This window comes from Entelurus aequoreus, linkage group LG10 (assembly GCF_033978785.1).
Source record: "Entelurus aequoreus isolate RoL-2023_Sb linkage group LG10, RoL_Eaeq_v1.1, whole genome shotgun sequence".
NCBI lineage: Eukaryota > Metazoa > Chordata > Actinopteri > Syngnathiformes > Syngnathidae > Entelurus > Entelurus aequoreus.
Genome location: NC_084740.1, coordinates 65,919,482 through 65,947,357, shown reverse-complemented (window position 1 = coordinate 65,947,357; position 27,876 = coordinate 65,919,482). Strand labels below are relative to the sequence as shown.

The window sequence follows — 27,876 nt, the reverse complement described above, 5'->3', positions numbered from 1 at the left end:
ACATGGCTGTCAATCCACCACTAGAGGGCGCCAAAACACCGCTGGTGAAAGCGCAGCTGCGTGTGTTGCCAAATGCGCCGAAATTGACAATACAACTCATTTGGTAATTGCCCACGCACTTGCACAGAGCATGAAGGGTCAAAGAGAGCGAGTCAGATATATTTATATTTCTTTATATATATCTATATCCTTCCAATCAGCTATGTACAAAGTCCTTCATATCGGATCACGTGATTGGCTCTCATGTTTGGTGGCGAGCAGCGAGTTCATGCTCGGGGGAAGGGTTAGTGGGGGTCCATAGTGCCGAGTCTTTATAGACATGGAACCCCCACCTGGCTCAGCAGAGTCCATCAGGGTCCGGCTTCAGTCTTACAAGTGGCGGGCGGGTTTGAGTGGGGCGACCTCACGGGTCACGTGGCGTTCACCTCCATGATGTGGTCGTCGGTGGCGGGCAGCACTAGGACTTGGCTAACTAGGCTGCGGTTGAAGACCTGGCCTGGGCTGAAGGGCTCCAGCCGCGGCATGGCCACGCCCCTCTGCTGCTGGTCGCCGACTCCGCCCAGCGAGTGCACGCTGCCCCGACTGCGCAGGCTGGCCGTGTCCGCCTGCTCGTCCAGCATCTTGTCCAGCAGGGACAGGCTGTCGTTCTCCACCAGGCTGTCTGAGGAGTCCACACCCGAGCACTGCTGTGAACGTGCTGTGCGCGCGTGTGTGTGTGTGTGTGCGTGCGTGCGTGCATGCATACCAGGGTCAGGCTGGATGGCCACTGCAGCGTTGTGAGGCAGGTACTTGAGAACTTGGATTTTGGGGAAAGGCAGGTGTCCTGCAAACAGCGGCATCACTTCGATGTGAACCTTGTGGGCGGAGCTTGTGGCCAAAGGCATCGTCACCATGCCCGAACTCTTCCCGCACACGGCCCAGTTACTGTTGCTGTCTGCCACTGTACACACACACACACACACACACACACACACACACACACACACACACACACACACACACACACACACACACACACACACACACACACACACACACACACACACACACACACACACACACACACACACACACACACACACACACACACACACACACACACACACACACACACACACACACACACGGTTGTTGCTTTAGCATGTTGACATTGACTGAATTGACCATCAACAATGAAGGTGTCAGTGTGTCTTTATGTACCTAAGACTTGGTGCTGACTATCTCCTGGAGCAGGGGTCACCAACCTTTTTGAAACCAAGGGCTACTTCTTGGGTACTGATTAATGCGAAGGGCTACCAGTTAGATACACACTTAAATAAATTGCCAGAAATAGCCAATTTGCTCAATTTACCTTTAACTCTGTTATTATTAACAATTAATTATATTTATCTTTGTGGAAACACTGATCATCTTAATGATTTCTCACAATGCATATATATAGAAACAGATAAATATCAATATGCAACACTTTATTTTTATATTTTCTCTAAGTGCACATTTTTCAAATTGAACATTTTCAAATGATCACTTCTAAGACAGTCTTGTGAAATCACAATATCCCATTTTAACTAGCTAGCCATTAATATTTTTTAACAAATCATGAATTACTTTGCACCATGTTTGTACAAATAATAACTCATGTAAAATACAAAAGTAAACTCTCAAATTTTTAAATCATGTCACACTTTGAACTGGACACCAAATCTGTTATCTGTTTCTTTGTCAGTTAGTGGGAAGCCTGGCATTGCATGCTGTTAACTAGTGTGTTGTACTCTGGTGTGTAACTTGACACTGCAACTCTGAGTGAGTCTTGCAGATGTGCATCAGTGAGGCGTGTTTTGTGTTTGTTCTTGATGAAGTTCATGTCAGAAAAGGCTGATTCACAAAGATAAGATTTTTCCTCATTGTTTGCGGAACCTTCTTAATCTTTTGGACATATTTTCACAGCAATCTGGCCTTAAGCTTAATTATGATAAATGTAAAATGTTAAGGATCGGAAATCTAAAGGGAACGTCCTTTCGAATGGAATGCAAAGTGCCTGTTTTGTGGACAGATGGACCAGTTAACATACTTGGTGTTGTTGTCCCAGAAAATCTGGAAGATCTAGGCTCAGTAAATTATGATAATCGACTAAGAAAGCTGGACAAAATTATGCAATTATGGAAAGGGAAATCCTTAACCTTGTATGGTAAAATGTCTATTGCCAACTCGTTAATTATTCCTCAATTTATTTATTTGTTTTTGTCATTACCAGCTCCATCACAAAACTTTTTTAAGATTTATGAGCGGAGGGTCTTCGATTTTGTCTGGAACGGCAAACCAGAAAAGATTAAAAGAAAGGTTTTGTACAAAGAGTATGAATATGGGGGCCTGAAACTTCTCAACCTTGAAGCTATGTGTCTGTCTTTAAAAGCATCCAAAGATGTATTTAAACATTGAGTGGTACACAAATGTCCTGTTGGACAAAAAAAATGTACTGTATCAAAAGAAATTGTATCCTTTTTTACAAGTGATCCCCTCCCAGAGAGTCTGCTGGGAAACATAAAGGAAACAATCCACTCATAGTGGTGTTTTCAATTTTATGTGCCAGAAAAAAGAGACGATATTTTGCAGCAGTTAATATGGATGAACTCTAATATTGTAATAGATGGAAAGCCTTTCTTTTGGAAAAATGTGTTTGAAAGAGGAATCATTTTTGTCAATGATATTATCAATGAGAATGGTAAAATTATGAAGTATGATGAATTTAGAGCTATGTATGGTGATGCTTGCTCAAGCTTTTCATTTTATCAACTAACTGGAGTAATTGGGAAAAGATGGAAACAAATAATTAATTATGGAACTACTAAATTATTAGTTTGTAAACCTCTAATAAGAAATTCTAGTTGGCAAAAAGGAACTAAAATAAATAGAAAAATATATAATTTTTATTTAATAAAGAAATCTTTGAAGGCTGCCTCATACAACACAAATGGAAAATGGGAGGACTTTTTTGACTGCCCTTTGCCATGGGATGCCATATTCAAACTAATCTATAAAACCACTATCGATGTGCAAAATCGTTATTTTCAAATTAAAATTATTTATAACTTCTTACCCACAGGGAAAATGTTAAAATTATGGAATATGACAGAGTCAGATGATTGCCGATTTTGTTGTCAGGAGCCTGAATCCACCCTGCATTTGTTTTGGTATTGTCATATTGTGTCTTTGTCTTGGGTGGAAGTTGAAAAAATGTGTTTAAGGATTGGTTTGTTTATGAAGCTTAATGTGGTTTCTGTTATTTTAGGAGAGTTCATTGACAATCATGATTTAGTCAATTTAATTATAGTACTCGGTAAAATGTTTATTTTTAAGGCCAAAAACAGATATTCACTTAGTATTACTTTCTTTAAAACATTTATTCAGTATTTTCTAACTTTAGAAAGTTACATGGTTGAAAACGATAATGATGCCAAAAAACATTTAAAAAAAAGATGAGAAGTCCTCAAAGGCTTATTTTGAAAGTATAATTATGTTTATAGATTATATGATATCTGTTGTTGTGTTCCCTAATTTGAGTGACCTGGACATAATCTGGACTGTACACAAATGCTTATTTTGAAAATGTAATTTTGTTTATAAATTATATGCAATCTGTTGCGTTCCCTAATTTTTTTCTGTGTACATGAATGAAGGTGTGTGTTGCTGAGTCCGACTTGGACATTATCTGGACTGGGCCTGGTTTAAAAAACCCTTTAAACAAATCTAATTTCATTGACAACCTGGTCTGTTGAAGATAAGGCCCTTTTTTAAAAAATAAAATAAAATAAGATAAATAAATAAAAAACATTTTTCTTGGATAAAAAAGAAAGTAAAACAATATAAAAATAATTACATAAAAAATAGTAATTAATGAAAATGTTAGTGGACCAGCAGCCTATACAATCATGTGTGCTTCAGGGACTGTGTCCCTTGCAGATGTGTTGTCTATGTTGTGGGAACCAGAATATTGGTAGCAGAAAGAAATAACCCCTTTTGTGTGAGTGGGTGTGGATGAGTGTGCATGGGGGAGGTTGTTTGGGTTGATGCACTGATTGAAAGTGTATCTTGTGTTTTTTCTATGTAGATTTAATTTTAAAAAAAAAAAAAAAAAAAAAAAAAATTTTTTTTTTTTTTTTTTTTTTTTAGAACAGGCCCGCGGGCGACTCATCTGGTCCTTACGGGCGACCTGGTGCCCGCGGGCACCGCGTTGGTGACCCCTGTCCTGGAGCATGGTTGTGTTACTTTTAGACTTCCAATGTTCATGTGTGTGACCGGTGCAACGTTACAATCAGGACCTGGAGTGATCCTCGGTCTCCGTAGGAGTCTTAAGCGTGCTTGCCCCCAAATTTTGAGCATTTTAAGGTGTTTGATTTGACTTTTTACTTTCATTTCCTGTGACGCACTGCCAGCAGAAGAGTCTGCCTCGCGCTCAGGAGACAAAAATGTAAACTCAAGTTAAAAAGTCAACAAAAAGAAACGCACCACCACAGATTATTTGGCTAGGTATTCTTCTACTGCACACACCTTGTTGTTTTTGTATTTTTCTGCCGCCCACTAAACTAGTTGTTGTTGTTTTTGTATTCTTCTGGTGCACACACCTAACTAGTTCTTGTTTTTGTATTCTTCTGCCGCATACACTTAACTAGTTGTTGTTGTTTTTGTATTCTTGTGCTGCACACACTTAACTAGTTCTTGTTGTTTTTGTATTCTTCTACCTCACACAATTAACTAGTTGTTGTTTTTGTATTCTTCTGCCGCACACAGTTAACTAGTTCTTGTTGTTTTTTGTATTCTTCTGCTGCACACACTTAACTAGTTGTTGTTGTCTTTTGTATTCTTCTGCCGCACACACTTAACTAGTTGTTGTTGTTTTTTGTATTCTTCTGCTGCACACACTTAACTAGTTGTTGTTTTTTGTATTCTTCTGCCGCACACTTAACTAGTTGTTGTTGTTTTTGTATTTTTCTGCCGCACACACTTAAATAGTTGTTGTTTTTGTATTTTTCTGCTGCACACACCTTACTAGTTGTTTTTCTGCCGCACACACCTAACTAGTTATTGTTTTTGTATTCTTCTGCCGCACACACCTAACTAGTTTTTGTTATTTTTGTATTCTTCTTTTAATTTTGCTTTTATTTTCTTTCATTTCACTTTGTTGTCTGTGAAGCACTTTGAGTCTGCCTTGTGTATGAAAAGCGCTATACAAATAAAGCTGCCTTGCCTTGCCTTGCCTTCTGCCGCGCACACCTAACTACGTAGTTATTGTTGTTTTTGTATTCTTCTTTCGCACACACATAAACTAGTTCTTGTTGTTTTTGTATTCTTCTTTCGCACACACCTAACTAGTTCTTGTTGTTTTTGTATTCTTCTGCCGCACACACCTAACTAGTTCTGGTTGTTTTTGTATTTTTGTGCCGCACACACCTAACTAGTTCTTGTTGTTTTTGTATTCTTCTGTCACACACACCTAACTAGTTCTTGTATTGTTCCGTCGCGCACACTTAACTAGTTCTTGCTTTCTTATTTTCTTCCGTCACGCACACTAAACTAGTTCTTGTCCCTTTCTTATATTCTTTCGTCAAGCACACTTAACTAGTTCTTGCTTTCTCATATTCTTCCGCCGTGCACACTTAACTAGTTGTTGCTCTTTTCTTATATTCTTTTGTCACGCACACTTAAGTAGTTCTTGCTCCTTTCTTATATTCTTTTGTCACCCACAATTAACGAGTTCTTGATTTTTTGTATTCTTCTGCTGCGCACACTTAACTAGTTATTGCTTATTTGTATTCTTCCATCGCCCACACTTAACTAGTTTTTGATTTTTTGTGTTCTTCCGTCATGCATCAGTAAGTAGTTATTTGTGTACAGTATTAATAATTTATTTATCGCATAAGGACTGCCGGTCTATCTGACGATATGAGGTGGTGATAACAGTAGATGGAAGGACAACAGTACAGCCACGGTTCAGTGGGCCTACCTAACAGGGAGGATCCCCAGGTAAAGGTGGTCAGCGCTTTAATCCTACCTTCATACATCAGTTTGGTAGTTCTGAGCCCGTCGGCGTCAGTCTTGTTCTCGTCAGACATCTCGCCCTCGGTGGGCTCAGACAGTCGCGTAATACACACCTCCAGCCCGCAGAGGGAGCCGGAGCGACAGTGCTGCTCCCCGGCAGGAGGCAGGATGTCCGCCGTCACGCTGTACAACGTCTGGAACCACAAAGCGATTCGGGGAGATGCTTACTCCTTGTGGACGTGTGTCACCCAAGTACTGGAGTACTTACGGGGACTCGCTCCAGCAGGAACTGGTAGTGGAAAGGCTTGAAGGAGGCGGCGTCCTGGCCGGGAGGAGAGAAGTTGGCGGAGAAGACACACTGGACACACGAGGAGAGGCCGTCCTTCCACTTGACCTCCCACAGGCAGAACACGCTGTGTTTGCTGCACAACAACTACAAACACACACAACTTGCACAAAGTCCCTAGGGCAGACGCCTGTTATCGTGGCGCTCACCTGCTTGGCAGCCGCGTTGAGAGACAGCAGCTCCAGCGAGGCATGCTGCTGCTCCGCCAGCTTCACATCGGCGAGCGTGAAGTCCGAGTGCGACACGTTGTTCACAAACACCTGGATGTACTTCCTGCGCGGGGCGGAGACAAAACACGAGCGGTGACATTCCGCCCTCGTCGCCAGCGCCAGAGGTCTCGGCGAGCCAATCACCTGTTTCCGGCGGACAGCAGCGAGTGTTTGGTCTTGAAGGGGATGTAGAAGGTGAGGGCCAGCAGCGTGGAGTAGATGGACCACGGGCAGTCGATGGACAGCTGGGAAGATGCGTTTGGTTCCGTGGGGAAATATTTTGTCATTCAAGTAGAAAAAGTCATCGTTTTAGGAGAAAATCGCTCAAGGTCAAAAAGGCAGAATATCAGAAGAAAATGAATATATTTAAGAGTATGAGTCAAAATATTAGGGGTGCACAATATATTTGATTTCAAGCTGATATATTCTCAAGACAAATGACTTATTGACATCTATTCAATTTTAAATGCACACCTGTCGGTGAGAAGGACTAAACAAAGGCGTCTCTCCTTCGCCTTTTAAATAATCTTTGCAGCAATGCTGGCGTTTCAGGTGGCTAATAAGGTTTGATGTGTTGATGCGCGATGTTTCCTGCCTCGTGGAATGTTTTGATGACGTCCCACATGGTTTATACTGAGCTCAGGAGAAGTTTACGAAAGGCTTACAGCAGTGGTTATCAATTAGTTTTTGTCACGCCCCCCCTAAGGGACAGAACTTCTTTCACACCCCCCCGAAGTTAGTTTATTTCATTTATCTGTTGTGTCAAGATAGTTATTTACTAACACTACAGATGCTATTACACCATTGGCTCTCACGACAATCTTGATGCCCCCCTAGAGGGGGCTCACCCCACTATTTAGGAAGCACTGCATGAAACGGGCTGTTTGGAACTTGCTCATAGTTACATTGTCCTAGGGGACAGACTTTTATCACGCCCCCCCTAAATTACATGTTTATTTGTCTATCTGTATGTGCCAAGATATACGCTATTACCTCTCAAGAAAAAAGTAGCACTTAATTTGATCACCCTCACCAACCGACAGCAAAGTACGGGTAATCTCGCCTCATTGGAGCGTTTTATTGTTATCGGTGATCGCAACTCATTTTGTAATGTTATTGTTTTTTATTGGCGTGACATCATAATTCCTAATGTCGCTACAATATTTATTGTGCATCCCTAGAACAAATGTACTTTTCATATGAAAAGTTAGAATATAACCAAACAATTTTTTTTTTCAGAATTTCAGATACGATTGCAATTTTACTTAACGAAAATTGTAAAATGGGGACAAAATTTAAAAAGAACTGCAAAAAAGGGAAATTCTAAATTTACAATAAAATATTCTGAGGAAAAGTTATATTTTGAGACAAAAATTACAATAGCAGAAGATGAAGATTCTATTTATTGGAGAATTGCCTGCTTTTTATGCTTCATTATAAAAATTATTAAAGCTGTAATTTAATTTTAAAAAGCTTTTGAAAAAAATCTAAAATTCAAGCAGATATTTGGTTTTTCTTCAAATTTGTTCCCTTACCATACGTAACTGAACCAACCGTACTGCGTACAGATCACAGCATCATTACACTCCTGCGTGTGGGCCTCACCCTCTGGTCGACGGCGGTCATGAGCGTGTCTGGATGACTGTAGCTGCGAGGCCGATGGCGGACCTCTCCGTTGGTCAGCCTCTCAGTGGTGGGCCGGTCCGGGCCTGTCGGGATGATGCATAGAACCTCCAGCTGGAATTCCATGGTGTGGTAAGGCGGGGTGGGGGGCAGGCTGATGCTGGTCACCTTGCCAGAGGACTGGATGGAGAGCACACCGTCGGCCATTGCTGGGAACACAGGAAGCAAGCGCTCGGTTTCTCCGCACTTTTAGAACCAGTGTGGAAGTGAAGGCTGTCATACCAGCAGTGGTGTTACTGATGCGGGCGGTGCAGCTGCTCGAGGCCAGGATGGGCATGGTGTCACTGTTGCTGAGCTGCAGAGCGTCGCCCCGCTTCACCGCGTAGTGACCCGTCAGCAGCGTGAACTTCACCATCTGAGGCAGGCCGGCCAGCAGCGGTTCTGAAGGCACAAACGCGCCTGTTAGTCAGGGGCAAAGAGGGAAGAGCCAGGTCACGGTGTGGAGTCTGACCTGAGAGAGGCTCCACAGTCAGTTGGGGCTCCTGGGAGTAGATGTCGTACTGGATGGAGGGGTAGATGTGAGGCAACACAAAGTGCACTTGACCCACCGTAGCGCACAGCTGACGCAGCGTGTACGAGCCCGGCTGTTCGCTCTGGTGGCACAGAACACCAAAAGATTACGCCACACCCTTTGAATCTAATGGATACAAAGGTCTGAATCAGGGGTGTTCAACGAGCGGCACGGGGGCCATTTGCGACCCGCAACTAATTTTTTAACGGCGCGCGGCACATTCTAAAAATATTATTACAGAAAACATAAATAAAAAAGTGGAATAAAAAAAGCTAACAGGGGAAATTTAAATAGAAAAAGTTGCAATGCCGACTCAAATAACACGTTTCTTTAAAAAACGGTCATTGCTCAAAAAGTATTAATGAATCAAAATGAATGTTATTAATTATTGACGTATTGAGTAGGGATGGACAGATTCACCGATTCGCACGGGTGGTTCGAATCAAACACTTGCGATGCGACTGCACCGATACATTCCATCATGCATCGATAAACTACAGGGGCAAGTTTGTGATGCATCGGCTCTGGTCTCTCTGTATCGGTTAAATTCATGCGTTTGATCGATATTAATATGTTCTAAATGTTCCTGCTCAGCCCAGTGTCACTTGTTGTAGAAACTCTTTTTATACAGTCTCGGTTGTTTATTTTTCACGTAAGATCCATGGAGGTCGGCGGTGAGATCTGACTGGCAGCCCTGACTCTATCGTATTTACGAACGGGCACATAAGGAAACTCACTTCCGGAAAGGAGCAGCACAGAACAGCGCACGCGACATGGATGACAGTGATGAGATAGTCGATGCTCCCAAACGTATGGAAATACTTCAGGTTTTATAAGAAAGACGGTAAGAATGATGAGACACATGCAATATGTAAAGAATGCCGTGCTGCTATCAAATACGTATGTAGCACGACAAACCTGGCTACACACATGAAGAGATGTAGAGTATTGTTGTTTGCAGAAACTTTCTGCCAATAGTATTTTATATTTCCACTTTTATCAGAAACTTGTATTTTTTATATTTATTTCTTATACAAACAAATTACAGTTATTTACACTCAGTACTTGGTCAACTAACATACATTTATGTTAATATCAGTATAGTAGACACTATTTTTCTTTGCATAACAGTCATGATTGTTTGCACTGAGCATGCATATTGCTCATACTGGAGTGGAGAGTGCCCTCTACAATTGTAAAGTTATGATTTGTCAAAACAAAATGGGTTAACCTAATAAGCAGCGGAGTGCTTAATAATAAAATGTAATTTCATTTTCAAATAGAGAATTGTTATTTTTAAATGGGCTCATTGGTTTGCTCCACACAAAAAAAGCAATGTGAAATGCAACCTTCAAGTTCAAACAGAGTAAGTTAAGCTTCTAAGGCAAGAGACTGGATAAAGATTTAAACATTTCTGAATCGAATGGTACTGCATAATAAAACAACTAATCGAACAGAACCCCTTTGTAAGGTCTATGTTGTATCGTTAAGAAATAATTTTGAATCGCATCGTATCGAGAACAGGAGTGATTCGTATCGAGAATAGGAGTGAATCGCATTGCATTGTATTGGCAAGAGGCTTCATTGTATCGTTACTGTATCGTATCGGGGATCATGTATCGAGATGCGTATCGAATCGGCTTCTGGGGTGAAGAAGTCCATCCCTAGTATTGAGATATGGCATAAAAAATTATCACAATTAATATTTTCATAGAGATATCGATTATTATCACAATTTATTTTTTTAAAATTAAAGCAGATTGTCCCGTGTAGGATTATAACGAGTACCGCATCCCTACTGTGTACTACTGCGGTAACTTCTAACATACTTTTTTCCGCCATGTTTGATCGAGGAAATATGCTGACCACCGTGATTGAACTCAAATGAATCGCGATCAACGATTATGATCATACAATTGCCCAGCCCTACATTGAAGGCTTCACATCAAATATTCCACTTTGAAATACTTTTTGGGGGAAATATTGTATATTTTTCTTCTATAACAAAAACAACATATACCAGACAAAAAAAAACATGAAAAAAAACAAAAACATAATGGACTGATACAGATTTGAAGTTGATCTAGAGATTTAAGTAAACCTGGGCCGATATTCGGTAAGTCAATTAACTGACGATAAATGAAAATTAAAGTCATTAAGTTTTCCAGCGTGGCTAAATCGTCATATGCGTACTTCAAGAGCATTCACACTTTTTGTCACTGTTAGCGGCTACACGCGTTTGTACCATAACGGACTGAAAAGGAGGGGGTGAATGATCTTGTCCTCATTAGGTGGCCTGCTAGCATCACACAGTGCACCTAGTTAGCATGTAGCAGCTGACATGGACAAAATGATCACAAACCCAAATGCCACCGAACCATCCATCCATTTTCTACCGCTTATTCCCAAAACCTTTGGAACAAGATGAGCCTATAAAGACTGAGAAGCCAGTTTGCTGAATGTGCGCCACTACGACGACACCCACTTAGAATACAACCACTCCACAGTCTACACTCACTTCGCCTTTGAGAAGAAGACAGGTGACAGGTCAGCTTAAACAAAACAATGTAAAATAGTTTGTGCTCACAGAATGTGTGGCTGTCATGTCATGTCGGTGTTCCTCACTCGGAATCTGTCAAACTTCATTTTGTTTTGCATATGACCTGTTAAAACATATTTTTAAACTGTAGTGTTTATATTGTTACTTTGCACTTCTGTTTAAGAAGGACTCCTACCTTGATTGTCAGTTAAATCATGTGCAACTCTACCTACATGTTTAATATTGAAGTGCAACTTTGTTTGTCAATACTTTATTAAGCCATTTTATTTATTGTTATGATCCTGTATATGTGAGCTACCCTCAATTCCCTCAAGACATTGTATTGCTTTTGGTTGTAATTTTTATTCAAGTGCAAAATATTGCTAACAAAGTTGTTTTATTCTCATTGGTTGGATTATTTAACTTGGAGATTTAAACATTTTCATTTCAATTACAATGTTAAAATACAAGAGAAATACAAGTTTATTGCATTTGAAAGGATATACATGCATTATTATTATTATGTATTATCATTAAATCAATGGTCTCATAAAAATACTGGCAATAATATCGTTTATCGGCAAAAAATTTTTGGTCAATATATCGTCAAGCAAAATTTGTTATCGGCCCAGGCCTACATTTTAGGTTTGCAAGTACAAAACATTAAAAATCATGCATGACTTATTTTTAACACTTTTGTGAGTGAGGCCTTTTGGATCCCTGAGAATGTTACTGGGGTGTTTTTTTTAAACTGCCATCGTTCAAAAATTAACAATAAATCAAAATAAATGTTGACTTACTTAGGCTCCAATTAATTCACATCAAATATTCCACTTTGAAAGTTTTGAGTGGTAAAATAGTGCATACTTTGTGTTTTTTGCTATAAACAAATAGGGAATGAAACATAAAAACTAACCAAATTAAAACTATAGCGACAAATAGATCTGAAGTTGATCTGGAGATTTAAGCATATAATTATGACTTATTTTTAACATTTTTATGACTGAGACCCTCCTGGGTCCCCCGGACCAAACTTGATGGAAGCATTAAAAGGTAAAAAAAAATAAAAATCTATATATTGTATTGGTTTTGACAAAAAAATATCATAATGGCCGCGCAATCCCGCATGATTTAATTTTCACAGTATAAAAAGTTTGGACACCCCTAGTTGAAATAAACATTTAAAAAAGGAGCGGAATCGTTCTGATGAATGTGCGGCAACAGACGGGAACACGTGACCTTACCGGCGCGGTGAGGAGGACGCTGTTGTCGCCGGGCGCCAAAGTGAGGTCGCGCACCCGCAGCATTTGCGCTCCTTCCTTCAAGGTGACGGGGGACGGGCTGGCACAATTGGGCGTGTCCTGAGGAGAGTTGCTGTCATGGCGACGGATAACGAGGTGAGCGTTCTTGCACACCACTCCCGCGGAGGTCAGGGAATTGTCCGAGGGACTGCGGTCATGGATCTCGTCCATTTCCAAAGGGGGGCTAACCGTCAGGGAGGAGGGGCGTCCTGTTGTGGAACCACCCAGATCCAAGTCTATTGTCCCGCTGCTGCTCTGTCTCGGACCTCCTTTCGCTCTCCCCTGAAAACCCCCTTGTTCCAGGTCGAAGTGAATGCTGATGGCTAGTTCCTGTACGTGCACCGACATGGGCATTAAACATCGCAGCGTGAGTTCCACCTGCAGGACAGCGCCGGAGTGCACAGAGGCGCTGGCCGGGTGGAACTGTAGCCGCGTGAGCTGAGCGAAGACGCCCATGCTGAGGATGGCCTTGGCGGAGCCTGCTGGACCTGAGGAGGACAAATGCGCCTTAAGCGAGGACGTGCACACCTAAGAGTCCTTAAAAAGAGAGACCATAACTCACTGGGATTACCTGGCTTGCCAGCGAAAGTCAGGACATCCTGACAGAATCGCGTCCTCTCCTCTTTGGTGAGGTTGGCGTCGCCGGCCAACAAGGCGCTGGTCTGCAGGGAGCTTTGCACTTGTTAAGGAAAGCAGCATACTAAGGCTGCGCAATTATAATCATCACCATTATTTTCATCACTATTCAAATCACAATTGAAATTGTAATAGTGAAAAATCTTTTTAAAAACGCCTGAATCCAGAAAGGGATCCGCATCAACCCCAAAATCCAATCACTTGTTCCTAATTCTACTTCGGACATTTCCTGAAGGTTTAATCAAACTACGCCCATAAGCTTTTTAGAGCATAGGTGTCAAACTGGTTTTCTTTGAAAGTTATGGCTGAGTAATACATGAATATACATGTGTAGTACAAGCATTTGCCTCGTAATATTACACAATTGCCTATGCATTGGATAATTATATATATTCTTTTATGTCACTGTAAAAAAAGGCTACATTTTGCAGTCAAAAACGGGCATAATTTAATAGTAAAATTTACAGTAATTTTTAAAGCATATCACTATAACTGGAAAATGCTACAGTACCACTGTTTTTTACGTTAAAATTCTGACGAGTGAGCTGCCAGTTTTTTGCACCATAAAATCTGCTCTTGTTTTTAGTGTATTATTGAAATTGAAAACTTTACCACGTTTTTTTAAAAGGTCTGCCAGTTTTTTACTGTAAAATCAATTGCCATTTTTACAGTGTACAATTTCATGGATAACTTGCTCTGAAATTACAAATCATTTAGATTTGTAAGTATTTATTTCTATTCTAACTTTCTATTCTGTACTTTATTTACAAATTATTTCCAGACCATGTACAATTATGTAGTGGGCCAGACTTGGAATTTGACACCTGAGCTTTAGAGCTATGTTGCAAATGTTCTATAGCGGAATTAAATCAACAGAGTAAACCCTCTTGTCAGGTACCCACTCTCTTTGTCTCTGTGGGTGAAGGTGGAGTTGCTAGAGAAGTTCAGCCTTGCAACGTAAAGTAACATAGTACGAATTATCCGGATAAACCCCCCCAAATCTAATCACTTGTTCCTCATTCTATTGTGGAAATTTCCTGAAAGTTTCCACTAAATCCGCTCTTTACTTTTTTTGGGTTATGTTGCTAACTAACTGACAAACAGACGCCGAGGAATTTAACTGAACAAATATGTTTACAATTACAAAATGAAATTAGATTTCAGTTTGTTCAGTTTGGCCCGCAAGTCGTCACAAGTTTCAATAAGATGGTACCTCCGATTTTTAAATATCTAACAGTATAATTGCTGCAAGCTTGCCGCCAACTTGTGGATAATGTTAAGTAATTCAGGTTAATTACCATGAATTGCACTTTGAAGTGTACACAGCACAGCATTTTTATACATGACCCAACCCAAAAAACCTTTCCCAGTCATGGCGCAAATTAACTAAACCAAAAAGGCAACACACATGGTCACACATAACAACCTGCTCACGGAACTTTGTGGATATTATAAAAAATGCTGTGCAAAATTACACTTATTTAAATCCCTTGCAATGCATAATGGGAAAAATGTAAAACACTCTCCACACTTATCCATGTTTGACGCATTTTAGCTGCTTGATATTTCTGATTGATTTAAAAACTTTAAGGCGGTCATCACAGAAGTAAACAAGGTAGGAGTCAAACTTTCACCCACTCTTATAATACAATTATATTAATTATTTATTATATATCCATTACATTAATATAATATGTATATATAAATATGTACACATAAATATGTATAGGCTATATATTTGCGCATGTGTGTGTGCATATATTGTTATTCTATATGCAATCGGCTTTCGGACAATTTTTTTTAGCCTTAAGTCAAAAAGTTTAGACACCGCTGATCTAAAGCATGAGCTTGTGGGCCCATATTTTGTGGCCCTCTACTTAACTTCAAAGTTTACACCTTGGCCGGCTAATAGTTAAATATATTATGGCAATCTTGAAAGAACAGTAAATACCATAACAGTGCAAACACAAAAATGATACACAAAGAGCAACTGCCTTCAAGCAAGCTTAAGTGTGAACTTAGTGTCAAAATATAAAATGTTTACTTTCCATTTGACATGTATAATGACCTAATGCCCAGTAAATAGTTAAAAGGGTCACTATTGCTCCTGGTAGAAGTAGTTAACAAATGTTGTCACATGGTTAAAAGGTAATTCTATGCTGAATACTTTGTGCGGCTCAGCCTTGCCCTGACCTTACCCCCAGAGGCTCCCAAATAATGTTAGCTAAATATAGTATCTTATTATCTCGCATAAAAAATGCGTATGAGGTGTGTTAACAACTGGAGCTAGAATGTATACCGCCACCTGCAGCACGGAGTCGTAATGACAAGCTCCATTCACAAACGGTCCCATGACAATGTGTTCATGAGCGAGCGAGGAACAGGCAAGGCAATAGGATACTCAACGGTTCTTCCCAGCAGCTTCTGGCATTCAGCAAGCTGTTTCCTGGTGTGTGTGACCGGGAAGCTCCAGCCCTCAGACACGTATGACTTGAGCGCTTCTTGTAGGAAGACTTCTGCTCGCTCAGGGTCTTCCTTTCTCCTGGTAACGACACACATAGTTGTGCATGAGTACAAGGCGGCTGCACCAGCAAGGCAAATCTCTTCCTCACATGTAAAACTCCGCCAGGCTTTTTCCCACCAGCCGGGCCGACCGTAGCCGACCGATGGCCCGGTACATCTCCATGGCAGCGTGAGACAGTTCCTGATTGGACAGAAAATAGCATTTTAGAGGAGACCGGTTACAACTATTAATGAGATCCAGAAGTCTTGAAAAGTAACCCCTGCTAGTAGAAGGGATATAATGCACACAAATTTGGTCTTTAGAAAGATAACAATGCAGAAAACTTATGAATAGGGATGGGTACTAGGGGTGTGGGAAAAAATCGATTTGAATTCGAATCGCGATTCTCACGTTGTGCGATTCAGAATCGATTCTCATTTTAAAAAAAAAAATTTTTCACATTTTTTCAATTTGTTTTTTTTTAAATTAATCAATCCAACAAAACAATACACAGCAATACCATAACAATGCAATCCAAGTCCAAAACCAACCCCGACCCAGCAACGCTCAGAACTGCAATAAACAGAGCAATTGAGAGGAGACACAAACACGACACAGAACAAACCAAAAGTAGTGAAACAAAAATGAATATTATCAACAACAGTATCAATATTAGTTACAATTTCAACATAGCAGTGATTAAAAATCCCTCATTGACATTATCATTAGACATTTATAAAAAATAAAAAAAAAGGAACAATAGTGTCACAGTGGCTTACACTTGCATCGCATCTGATAAGCTTGACAACACACTGTCCAATATTTTCACAAAGATAAAATAAGTCATATTTTTGGTTCATTTAATAGTTAAAACAAATTTACATTATTGCAATCAGTTGATAAAACATTGTCCTTTACAATTATAAAAGCTTTTTACAAAAATCTACTACTCTGCTTGCATGTCAGCAGACTGGGGTAGATCCTGCTGAATTTCTATGTATTGAATGAATAGAGAATCGTTTTGAATCGGGAAAATATCGTTTTTGAATCGAGAATCACATTGAATCGGAAAAAAAAAAGGATTTTGAATCGAATCGTGACCCCAAGAATCGATATTGAATCGAATCGTGGGACACCCAAAGATTCGCAGCCCTAATGGGTACTGTCCACAATTGAACCAATACGGTACAAATTCATGGTACTCAACGATGCCAATTTTCAGTCTATTTGTGTGTGTTTTATTATCACATTTCTGAGTCTCATTTGCAAGTATGACATGTTGCAAATCCAAGATGTTTAGATGGCGTTAGTATATAGTTTATGGTGTGTTTTTTTGTTGTTGTTTCGCCCTGGAATGTGTTAACACTGTAATTATTGTACTTATTACGCACCATTTTATTTGTAGTTTGTTTTAACAAATTTGGGGTGTTGAAATTGCCATGTAAAATCCCAGATGCTTTTCAGTAACATGTCAATATCGGAGCCAATGTATATTAGCATCAAGCAAGCACACTGTTTAAAAAGTGGAGCCCTACTTAACTTACAATGGAGCCTTTTGAGTCAATTTCTTTGTTGGCATTGAAAATTGCAATAGTGCTACTGGAGGGAAGCAAAGAGTGAGTCGGCAACCTGGCGATCCAGGTACCAAAACATGGCACAGTTAGATTTCAATTCTGCCGGTACCAAAAAAAGTACAGAATAAGGTACCTATCCCTACTTTTGAAGACACCCACTTACAAGATAATGTCTTTCAAAAGCTTCTACGGAAGACAAGGCCTCTTTCAGCTTCTTGTAGGGGCTCTGCAGGCTGTTCGCTGCGGGACAACAAGCACGTCACAAACTAACCAAAAGGATCCGATTGGTTCAGCAGAGAGGTCACCAACCAGTCTCGGGTCGCTCGTCTCCCAGTCCGGCCAGCACGTCCACAGTCCTGTTCAAGTCTTCCGAGGTTGGACCTTTACAGGACACCAGCCCACAGAGCTCGCCCAGCGACTTGAGCTGCAGGGGGAAGACAAACCTTCATTATCCGCCTAAACTTCCTCCATCTATCCAACCATGCTCCGAAATGAATACAAAATTGTGGTTTATTGAATGTAAAAGGAATCAGACACAAGCGGGTTACCTTGTCGGTGGCGTAGGCCCACAGCCCTACAGTGTGCGCGCTATTGGCAGCTAACTGAGCCTGGTCACAGCAGCTCTCGATCCTGTGCAGAACCTCCAAGCAGCTGAGGAAAACCCAACAGTCCAGCGCCCCCTCCAGTACTGACACCTAGACCACAACAAAGACTTGTAAGTTCTTCACCCCTCTGGGACCTGAACTTCATCTCATTTGTCCAATTTGTGTCCCTCCTGACTCCCTAATGCTTTATCTAAAATAAAGGATATGCAAAAGTGCATCCCCTGGGGAAGCCTGCCTGACGCTAGCGTACAACAGCACAGTGTCTGGCGGTATGAGCTACGATAAAGATGCACTAGGAGGACGCAAATGAGGAAATGAGATCAGCCATGGCGGCTCACGACTGGACGACCTCGAGCAGGCGCAGCTCCTGGATGCAGTTGTGCAGCAGCTCGAGCGCCCTCTGGGTCACTTCCCAGGGCCTCTGGAGGAAGATGAGCAGGGTGCACTGGCGGGAGAAGAGGTAGCTCCTCAGGTCCAGCAGGCTGGCCTCGCCGCGCTGGATCCCGTCCCGCTTCTCCATGTCAATGGGCCGCCGCAGCAGCAAGCCGCTCCAGCTGCGCACCGGGGCACAAAACGAGCCCAGCCAGTTGGCAGTATCTGAGGACCCAAAAAATTAGGGGAAGAAAAAAACACGCATGGTTTGACAACGTATACCACCTGGCTCTTTTCAGTCGTTTATGACACTTAACTGTACTTATCAGGCGGACATATTTGATTCTCTATGATGAGTATGCTCTTTGGGAAACAATTTCTTATGCACAATACTGCCTCTTGCACAGCTGAAACTGTTTGCCCTTTGACCCAACTGGCAGTTTGTCACAATCCTGTGTGGTGTTTGATCCTGTGCCTTTCCACAATCTATGCTCCAGTTTTGCCAAGCAGTTATCTTGGTGTATTTTTACGTTTACAGTGGAACCCCTAATTGTACGAAACTTTTCGATTAACATACCAAAAAACTAATGAAAATATGCTCTGGTGTAAAAAAACGTATCATCTACCCGTTTTGTATTCCGCAGCGCTACCATTTTGTGCCCGGCAGCACAGCCATTGCGGGGGAGGCTGACTGATCTCTGGTGCTCATTCAGTCAGCACAACATTGCTGTCGTTAGCTACAGAGTGGGTGCTACTTTGAGTGTTTTTTAAGCCATTTTACAGCATTTTCTAATTTTGCCAGCTCATTAGGAGTAAAAAAAAAAAAGCAATGGATAAGCAATGTGTGGCCTGAAACATTCAGGACATATCCGCAGCGTTGTCGACACTGCCACCTTGTGGAGGACTAGGTTAAACGTGTTAAACACAAAGAGGAAGCCAGGAGCAGTCATGCTAATAGCTAAGCTCCGCTAGCTTTAAACAACACCAATAAATAAATGCTTAGTAAAGTTTAAGAAGTGTAGATGGAAGCACGTTGCAGCAGAAAGTAAGCAGATATTGACAGGGAATTAACAAGTACATTATTAAGAGTTAGAGAGAGGATAATAAAACAACTGTTGTTGTGTCAGCATTGTTGCAGTCAGTACCTGACACGCAAGATTAGGGCACCTCTATCCATAAGTTGGGGGTGTCGATATTAAGGGTAGTATAATTTTTTGATTGTTACTCGGCTGATGAGATCAATATTTTTTTTTCTCAAAATACTTGTTTTTGCTTTTTTTTAGCGAATTTTTACAAACTCAGGCTATAATTCTTGGACACAGGAAGACTTTCAGGGCAAAAACGAAATGATCTGAATTTTGTTTAGTAATTGTGTACTATTGACTCTGTTTTGATCAAACAATTGAATGTAATAAAAGAGAATAATGAACTAGTTAAAATATTGTGTTATTGATGTTAAACTGTCAAATAGCACTCACATAAAATACATTGAAAAAAATTGCAGTTAATACATGTGATCGGTATCGGGCGATCTCACTCATGGATGATTGGTATTAGTATCGGCAGCATAAAACCTTGATTGAACGTCCCTATTATTAATTCTTTAAATTCATGTTTGCCCTCATTGAACCGCAGCTGGCAGCACTCATGCAGCCTAACACCACCCTGCTTGACTGTAGGCGAGACAACTATCTTGCTACTCACTTGTGTTGACAGCTATTAGACAATAATGGCTGAGTGTTGGCTCAGTAAATCGTTACTGCTACACAAGCTGTACACAGACTACTCTAAAGTCTTAAGTTTCATATGTATAGTATTGACCCATTGTAAGATATACTGCAAAGACCGCAGGTGTAATTATTGCGTGCATGTACCTCCAGCTCCAAAGTTAAGGACATACTGGGTGAAAAGAGCATCCAGTTCATCGTACTGGACCAAGGCATCTTCGAACTGCTGCAGCATCTCAAACACAAAGGCGAGTTCTTCCTACACAATACCAACAAAAACATCAGAGTCAGGAAAGCAGAGCATTTGAATTAGAGTCGTTGGTCATGTAACAACATTTGATGGTCACCTGGACCATGAAGTATTCACAGAAGCTCCAGCCCGGCTGGGTGCGCTTCTCTCTGAGAGTACGCATGTCGTCTTCGAAGCGCCCCAGGTTCTTGGTGAAGGACATGAGGAGGAGGGTTCTCAGCTTGAGCAACAAAGAATTCCAGGACTCCTGAGACCGAGGCGAGTCCTTCAGGGGGTCCGACAACACCACACACCTGCAATATGGTCCAGCGGTCAAGGATTCGCCAGGACTGTGCGACACCAAAGTCTCTTTCACCTGTCGTTCTGCTTGTTGCAAAAATCGCTGCGGATCTTGTCCACAATGGAGGAGCGGGGCAGGATGTTGGTCTTGTTCTTCTTTCTCATGTCACTGGACTCCACCACGATGATGACCCAGTCGGCCGAGCTGTGCGTGCGCAGACTGTTCTGCCAGCGCATCATGTCCTCCTTCACCGAGCTCTTGTACGCTTCGGTGTCCTAAAAGATGGATGTACAGGCATCATTACATTGTGGATGCTTAGAAGTAAGGCTGGGCGATACAGCTGAGAACTGTATCATCATATAAGTCTTTTAAATCCATCAACATCGACAATTATTGATACTTTTTATGACCTGTCAAAAATAAGGACAAGGAGGAAAATATATTAAATGTGAATATTTTTATTTCCAATGTAAAATTCCTCTGATAATCCCCTCAGCTATCAAGGCAGAAAGGAAAATAAATGTCAACACATGCATGGAAAACAAACTATGTAAACTAAATTCTAAATCACTTTGAACACTTAAAGGCCTACTGAAATTATTTTTTTTTATTTAAACGGGAATAGCAGATCCATTTTATGTGTCATACTTGATCATTTCGCGATATTGCCATATTTTTGCTGAAAGGATTTAGTAGAGAAAATCGACGATAAAGTTCGCAACTTTTGCTCGCTGATAAAAAAAAGCCTTGCCTGTACCAGAAGTAGCGTGACGTCACAGGAGCTAGTATTCCTCACAATTCCCCATTGTTTACAATGGAGCGAGAGAGATTCGGACAGAGAAAGTGATGATTACCCCATTAATTTGAGCGAGGATGAAAGATTCGTAGATGAGGAACGTTACAGTGAACGACTTGAGAGGCAGTGATGGACGTATCTTTTTTCGCTCTGACCGTAACTTAGGTACAAGCTGGCTCATTGGATTCCACACTCTCCTTTTTATATTGTGGATCACGGATTTGTATTTTAAACCACCTCGGATACTATATCCTCTTGAAAATGAGAGTCGAGAACGGGAAATGGACATTCAGTGCCTTTTATCTCCACGACAATACATCGGCGAAATGCTTTAGCTACGAGCTAACGTGATAGCATCGTGCTTTAACTGCATATAGAAACAAAAAAAATAAACCCCTGACTGGAAGGATAGATAGAAAATCAACAATACTATTAAACCGTGGACATGTAAATACACGGTTAATGCTTTCCAGGCTGGCGAAGGTTAACAATGCTGTGCTAACGACGCCATTGAAGCTAACTTAGCAACCAGACCTCACAGAACTATGTACTCTCTCCTTTTTCTATTGTGAATCACGGATTTGTATTTTAAACCACCTCGGATACTATATCCTCTTGAAAATGAGAGTCGAGCACGCGAAATGGACATTTAAAGTGACTTTTATCTCCAAGACAATACATCGGTGACACACTTAGCTACTGAGCTAGCGCGATAGCATCGTTCTCAAATGAAGATGGAAACAAAATAAATAAACCCCTGACTGGAAGGATAGATAGAAAATCAACAATACTATTAAACCGTGGACATGTAAATACACGGTTAATGATTTCCAGGCTGGCGAAGGTTAACAATGCTGTTGCTAACGACGCCATTGAAGCTAACTTAGCAACCAGACCTCACAGAACTATGTACTCTCTCCTTTTTCTATTGTGAATCACGGATTTGTATTTTAAACCACCTCGGATACTATATCCTCTTGAAAATGAGAGTAGAGCACGCGAAATGAACATTTAAAGTGACTTTTATCTCCAAGACAATACATCGGTGACACACTTAGCTACTGAGCTAGCGCGATAGCATCGTTCTCAAATGAAGATAGAAACAAAATAAATAAACCCCTGACTGGAAGGATAGATAGAAAATCAACAATACTATTAAACCGTGGACATGTAAATACACTGTTAATGCTTTCCAGGCTGGCGAAGGTTAACAATGCTGTGCTAACGACGCCATTGAAGCTAACTTAGCAACCAGACCTCACAGAACTATGTACTCTCTCCTTTTTCTATTGTGAATCACGGATTTGTATTTTAAACCACCTCGGATACTATATCCTCTTGAAAATGAGAGTCGAGCACGCGAAATGGACATTTAAAGTGACTTTTATCTCCAAGACAATACATCGGTTACACACTTAGCTACTGAGCTAGCGCGATAGCATCGTTCTCAAATGAAGATAGAAACAAAATAAATAAACGCCTGACTGGAAGGATAGATAGAAAATCAACAATACTATTAAACCGTGGACATGTAAATACACGGTTAATGATTTCCAGGCTGGCGAAGGTTAACAATGCTGTGCTAACGACGCCATTGAAGCTAACTTAGCAAATGAAGATAGAAACCCATCAACAGCCGTGCTCACCTGCATTCCAGCGATCAACGGCACGACGAAGGACATCCGTGGGTTTGGCGGCAAGCATCGGCTAGGCGTAGTAAGTAGTCCTTGTTGTGTTGCTGTAAGTATTGTAATGCCCCGCAGTGGAGAAGGAGTCACACAGACGAGGAAGCGCTGCTCAATCGCTTTATTAACAAGCGGTAACTGGTTGTAGTTCAAAAAGTAACGCACACACATACACGAGCTGCTGTTAGCCAAAACTCACGCTCACACACACAAGTTCTCCGCCAACTCACTCGCGCATGCGCGTTCCCCAAACCCTTAAAGACAGTACACTAATGCAAATATCACAGATATTACAGTATTGTACTTAGCCGCTAATACACCGATCGATCCCACCTACAACGTTCTTCTTTGCAGTCTCCATTGTTCATTAAACAAATTGCAAAAGATTCACCAACACAGATGTCCAGAATAATGTGGAATTTTGTCGAAGAAAACAAGAGGTTTCTGTATCGGGTCCGATGGGGTCCAACCACTTCCGTTGCTTTTGTGACGTCACGCGCATAAATCATATCCAAAGGAGTTTTTCAACCGGAAGTGTGGCGGGAATTTTAAAATGTCACTTTATAAGTTAACCCGGCCGTATTGGCATGTGTTGCAATGTTAAGATTTCATCATTGATATATAAACTATCAGACTGCGTGGTCGCTAGTAGTGGCTTTCAGTAGGCCTTTAACAAAAACTTCCTAAAATGAAGGTCTAATAAAAGTGTAAGAAAATAGTGCAAAGTGTGAAAATGTAAACAGAGAAACCTGAGAAAAACTATTTTCTGCAGTTACAGCGGTGCAACATTTAATTTGATGTGTTATTCTTATTTAATTATGGAAAGAAATGTTATGTATGCAGTAATTATTATTTTAATATTATCAGATCAAATTACTGTTATTTTAAAGTAAACCATTTGTTACATTTTGTAATGTATTTTATTTCTACATGCGAGCATTCATAATCTTTATTTATACAGTTCTGCACTTTAGTTCCTACCTGTTGTTTCCGTGTACCGTAACAAGAACGGACAAGGTTTGAAAAGAAAAGAGGTGACCGTGATTAAAGACTACAGTCCGTTTTAAAACTAAAAAAACTGCCATACTGTCGAGGTGACTTTTGCTGTTTTATTCGCAATTTCTTTGCTCTCTACACCACTAATTTTTACTTTCTTTTCTCACTCCATGCAGAGAATCAACTGCGAGACAACAAGACGGCGCAACCACACTTTAGTTGATACTGTTAGGTGATTGGCTGTTAGCGTGTCCCTCCAATTGCTCAGTGATTACTTCCTGCGTTGCTAAGTTACCAGAGCAAGTGGATGCAACCAACCTTGCTTTGTAACTTCCGGTTTCTTTCAACCAAAAAATATATACATTTTTTAATTTATATTGAACGCATTTTTTTTCTGATTTTGATTACATGTCTATTGTAAAATAAATTAATATTGTTTTAATCAGCCCAGCCCTACTTAAAAGTCATCAAGGGTGACGCCGTATGGGATCTAAAGGATTCATTCTACATAGTAGTCTTTCTTATTTTAGAAGGGCAACAAGGAAACCAACTGGAGCAGCATCCAGGCATGGACTGTTTGCTCTTAGATGTCCCACAGTACCAACGTTTCCCAAATCTTGCCACTTCATGGAAAAACGTGACATACAAGATGACAGTGACTCACGCAGCAGTCCGTCCAGTAGATGTGGAGGAAGGGGAAGGTGAGGAGCGCCTTGTTGCCATCCTTGGGGATGAGCTCCTCCTTAAATTGGACAAAGTTAGCCTCAAGGTGGATCATTTTAGGAGCACGGCCATAGGTCCTGTGGGGAAGAGCGCACTGGTATGTGACACGTTCTTGTTGACTCTACGATAAAAAGATCTTATCTTGCCGCTTTGAAGTGTCACTCATTTCAAACTAACCTCCTCCACTCCATGGGCTCCCTGGGGAGCTGCTGGGCTAACGAGGTGTAGAGAGACGTGAACAAGCCCTGGTCTCCGGCACCTGGGAGGAAGAAAACATTCATACTACTGTTAATTCCGGACTATAAGTCGCTACTTTTTTTCAACGCTTTGAACTGCAGCTTATAAAACGGTGTGGCTAATTTACAGATTTTTTTCCGCTGACGGCCATAATGTTTTGTGTTCAATAGTTTTTATTAAACCCAAGCACAGACACTTAAATGGTGTGTCATTGTTTGTGCTATGGCGCCATCTTTTGGACAGGTTTGCTCACTGCATGTGTTGCGGTTTAAAAATGTACTTCCTGTTTTATAGCCTTGAACCTGAAGTTAAACCGTCCATAGCGTCACTTGTCAAAATGATTCTTCATTCATCACTCGAAGCAACGTTTGTAAATTTTACAATATAACTAAAGCAATTCATACTCAACAGTCTCACATGTGATGTCTGTATTAGTGTTTTCATGCATATTTATATGTGCTATCATAATGCAATGACGCTTGCGCCGTTAGCATTAGCTAATATGCTAACACGTTTACGAGTGTCTGTGTTAGTATTATTGATTTACAATGACATTCTTTTTGTATTGTTTCAGTTTCACTAATTTCTCATTAAATTTAACAAAACACCACTGTGGAGTTATTGAGTCGGTTTAGCTGATTGAGCGCTAGTTTTTGCAACTAGTGGGTCCATGACAATGACTTCTGTTTTGCTTGATCAGCCGTTTTACTGACGTGTTATAGACACCATATGGAAACAATTAAGGTTGGTAAATAAACATTTACAAAATATTTCTAAGTAAATAACTAATTTCACAACGTATATCTCTGTGGCTTATTGTCCGGTATATGGAAGAAGAAAAAATATTCTAAAACGTAGTGGGTGCGGCTTATATACAGGCGCTCTCTTTAGTTCAGAGTATACGGTAGTTGATGTCAAACTTAAAAGTGATCTGTTTGAAAGGTCAAAAAAGGCCAGAACACAAACTATTCTCCCTTCTCCCTTCAGGCAGGAGACTACGGTCCATTCAGACCCACACCTCCCGCCACCTGAACATTTTTATCTCCTCGGCCATCAGACACATGAACAATAACAAGATCTGACAGCTCAGTTACAGCTAATTTTTATTACCGTATTTTTCGGAGTATAAGTCGCTCTGGAGTATAAGTCGCACCGGCTGAAAATGCATAATAAAGAAGGAAAAAAAACATATATAAGTCGCACTGGAGTATAAGTCGCATTTTTTGGGGAAATGTATTTGATAAAACCCAAGACCAAGAATATAAATTTTAAAGGCAATTTAAAATAAATAAAGAATAGTGAACAACAGGCTGAATAAGTGTACGTTATGTGACGCATGAATAACCAACTGAGAACGTGCCTGGTATGTTAACGTAACATATTATGGTAAGAGTCATTCAAATAACTATAACATATAGAACATGCTATACATTTACCAAACAATCTGTCACTCCTAATCGCTAAATCCCATGAAATCTTATACGTCTAGTCTCTTACGTGAATGAGCTAAATAATAATATTTGATATTTTACGGTAATGTGTTAATAATTTCACACATAAGTCGCTCCTGAGTATAAGTCGCACCCCCGGCCACACTATGAAAAAAACTGCGACATATAGTCCGAAAAATACGGTATCTATTACCTATTCTGTGTTATATTTGTTTTATGTTGCACGATTGTACCAAGAAAAATTCATAGTTTGTGAACCCGCTCTCAAACAATGCCAATAAAACTATTCTGATTCTGAATAGTGGGATTTAGCATCCTGATAATTCCACAAGTTCTGACTTGGTTTCACTTTATCCTGTTTTTTTGTCCTTTGGTGCAATGAACAAGAAAGTTGCACAATGTAACCTGCTGGAGTGCACATGTGACTGCGGTCCAAAGCAGTGAAACCGTCTTACCTGTGTAAAACACAAAATCCGCGCTTATCTGAGAACACTTGGCAAGCAGGTAAGGAGAGAAATTATTCATTACAAAGTACATTTACATCTGTAAGTTATTATTTTCCCTAACCCAGTGATTGTTAAACTGTAGCGGTACGCCAAATCACTTAAATACATTTTCAAAACACAGTGTTGCTGTTCAAACTGTGTAACGTTACAGTGGCCAACAATATTAAATATCCATCCATCCATTTCCTACCGCTTGTCCCAAATATACTCGGTAAATAGAACCTCTGCCTTGTTTTTAATGAATATGTAGGTCTACAACGCTACTGTGTTTTAATGTCGGTTGTTATGGTGGTACCTCTCGCCCTAACCCTTGCACAAAAAAGTCTGGGAGTTGGCAATGGTGGCTGCCATTGAGCAAGGCACACCGTTTGGTGTGATACTTGAACGACATGAACAGGACATTACACACATCAAGGTGGAGGGAGAGGTGTGTTTTCTCTCAGTGACGTCCATCGTTAGCAGGCCTGTGTAGCTGGCTGCTACGCTAGCTAGCACACACACAACACCGCCGAGCGAAAACAAGAGTCTGTTTCGCGGACGAGTCGTTGTTCGAGCCTCGGACGAGACCAAACGAGGCAAGTGGACGAGACATGAAGTGGCTCTGTTGTGACGTTTCCGTTGCGCCGCGGCGGAAGCTAACGAAGCTAGCTAGCAAGCTAGTTGTCAAGAGCAGCAAAATGATACTAAAGTGCCCTTTAAATGTGCACTCACATGTCACAATCGGCTTGTTTTCCATAGTATAAATGGTGGGCTTCTCTTCCTGACTCTCCATTAGCGGTGGCACTCCATGGAAATGACTCACGGGTCCAGCTTTATTATTATTATTAGTAAGTGCTTAGGTCTGCAGTCGTACGAGGGGGGTGGATGGGAGCTACCACACTGCACTTCCGGGAAATACGTCATCAGACTT

General features: G+C 40.8%; 2 protein-coding genes across 3 annotated transcripts in view; one reads left to right on the top strand and one right to left on the bottom strand.

Moving 5' to 3' along the window:
- The window catches only part of fhip1b (FHF complex subunit HOOK interacting protein 1B), a 716,414-nt gene that overhangs the window by 653,906 nt on the left and 34,632 nt on the right, over window positions 1-27,876 (top strand). The gene's annotated exons all lie outside the window — the stretch shown is intronic.
- On the bottom strand, window positions 8-27,840 carry trappc10 (trafficking protein particle complex subunit 10). Of its 2 annotated transcripts, none has more exons than XM_062061452.1 (23): window positions 27,678-27,840; window positions 24,950-25,031; window positions 24,714-24,849; window positions 20,648-20,847; window positions 20,390-20,585; window positions 20,190-20,301; window positions 18,293-18,540; window positions 17,887-18,033; window positions 17,648-17,762; window positions 17,502-17,578; window positions 15,874-15,965; window positions 15,663-15,803; window positions 13,188-13,297; window positions 12,569-13,113; window positions 8,726-8,867; window positions 8,497-8,655; window positions 8,197-8,423; window positions 6,736-6,836; window positions 6,532-6,655; window positions 6,305-6,469; window positions 6,050-6,230; window positions 746-940; window positions 8-661 (listed from the first exon to the last, which is right to left on the bottom strand). In XM_062061452.1, the coding sequence occupies exons 1-23, from the start codon at window positions 27,736-27,738 to the stop codon at window positions 411-413; spliced, it is 3,807 nt and encodes a 1,268-aa protein (XP_061917436.1). In that variant the 5' UTR covers window positions 27,739-27,840; the 3' UTR covers window positions 8-410. The 2 variants fall into 2 exon arrangements, with proteins under 2 accessions (XP_061917436.1, XP_061917437.1); XM_062061453.1 differs by having other exon boundaries at window positions 22-661; window positions 13,197-13,297.

Coding starts and splice junctions, on each gene's coding strand:
- trappc10 (XM_062061452.1), bottom strand. CDS start 27,738: ATGGAGAGTCAGGAAGAGAAGCCCACCATTTATACTATGGAAAACAAG. Junction 20,586..20,647: donor TGCAACAAGCAGAACGACAG/GTGAAAGAGACT, acceptor ACCATATTGCAG/GTGTGTGGTGTTGTCGGACC. Junction 20,302..20,389: donor GTGAATACTTCATGGTCCAG/GTGACCATCAAA, acceptor GGTATTGTGTAG/GAAGAACTCGCCTTTGTGTT.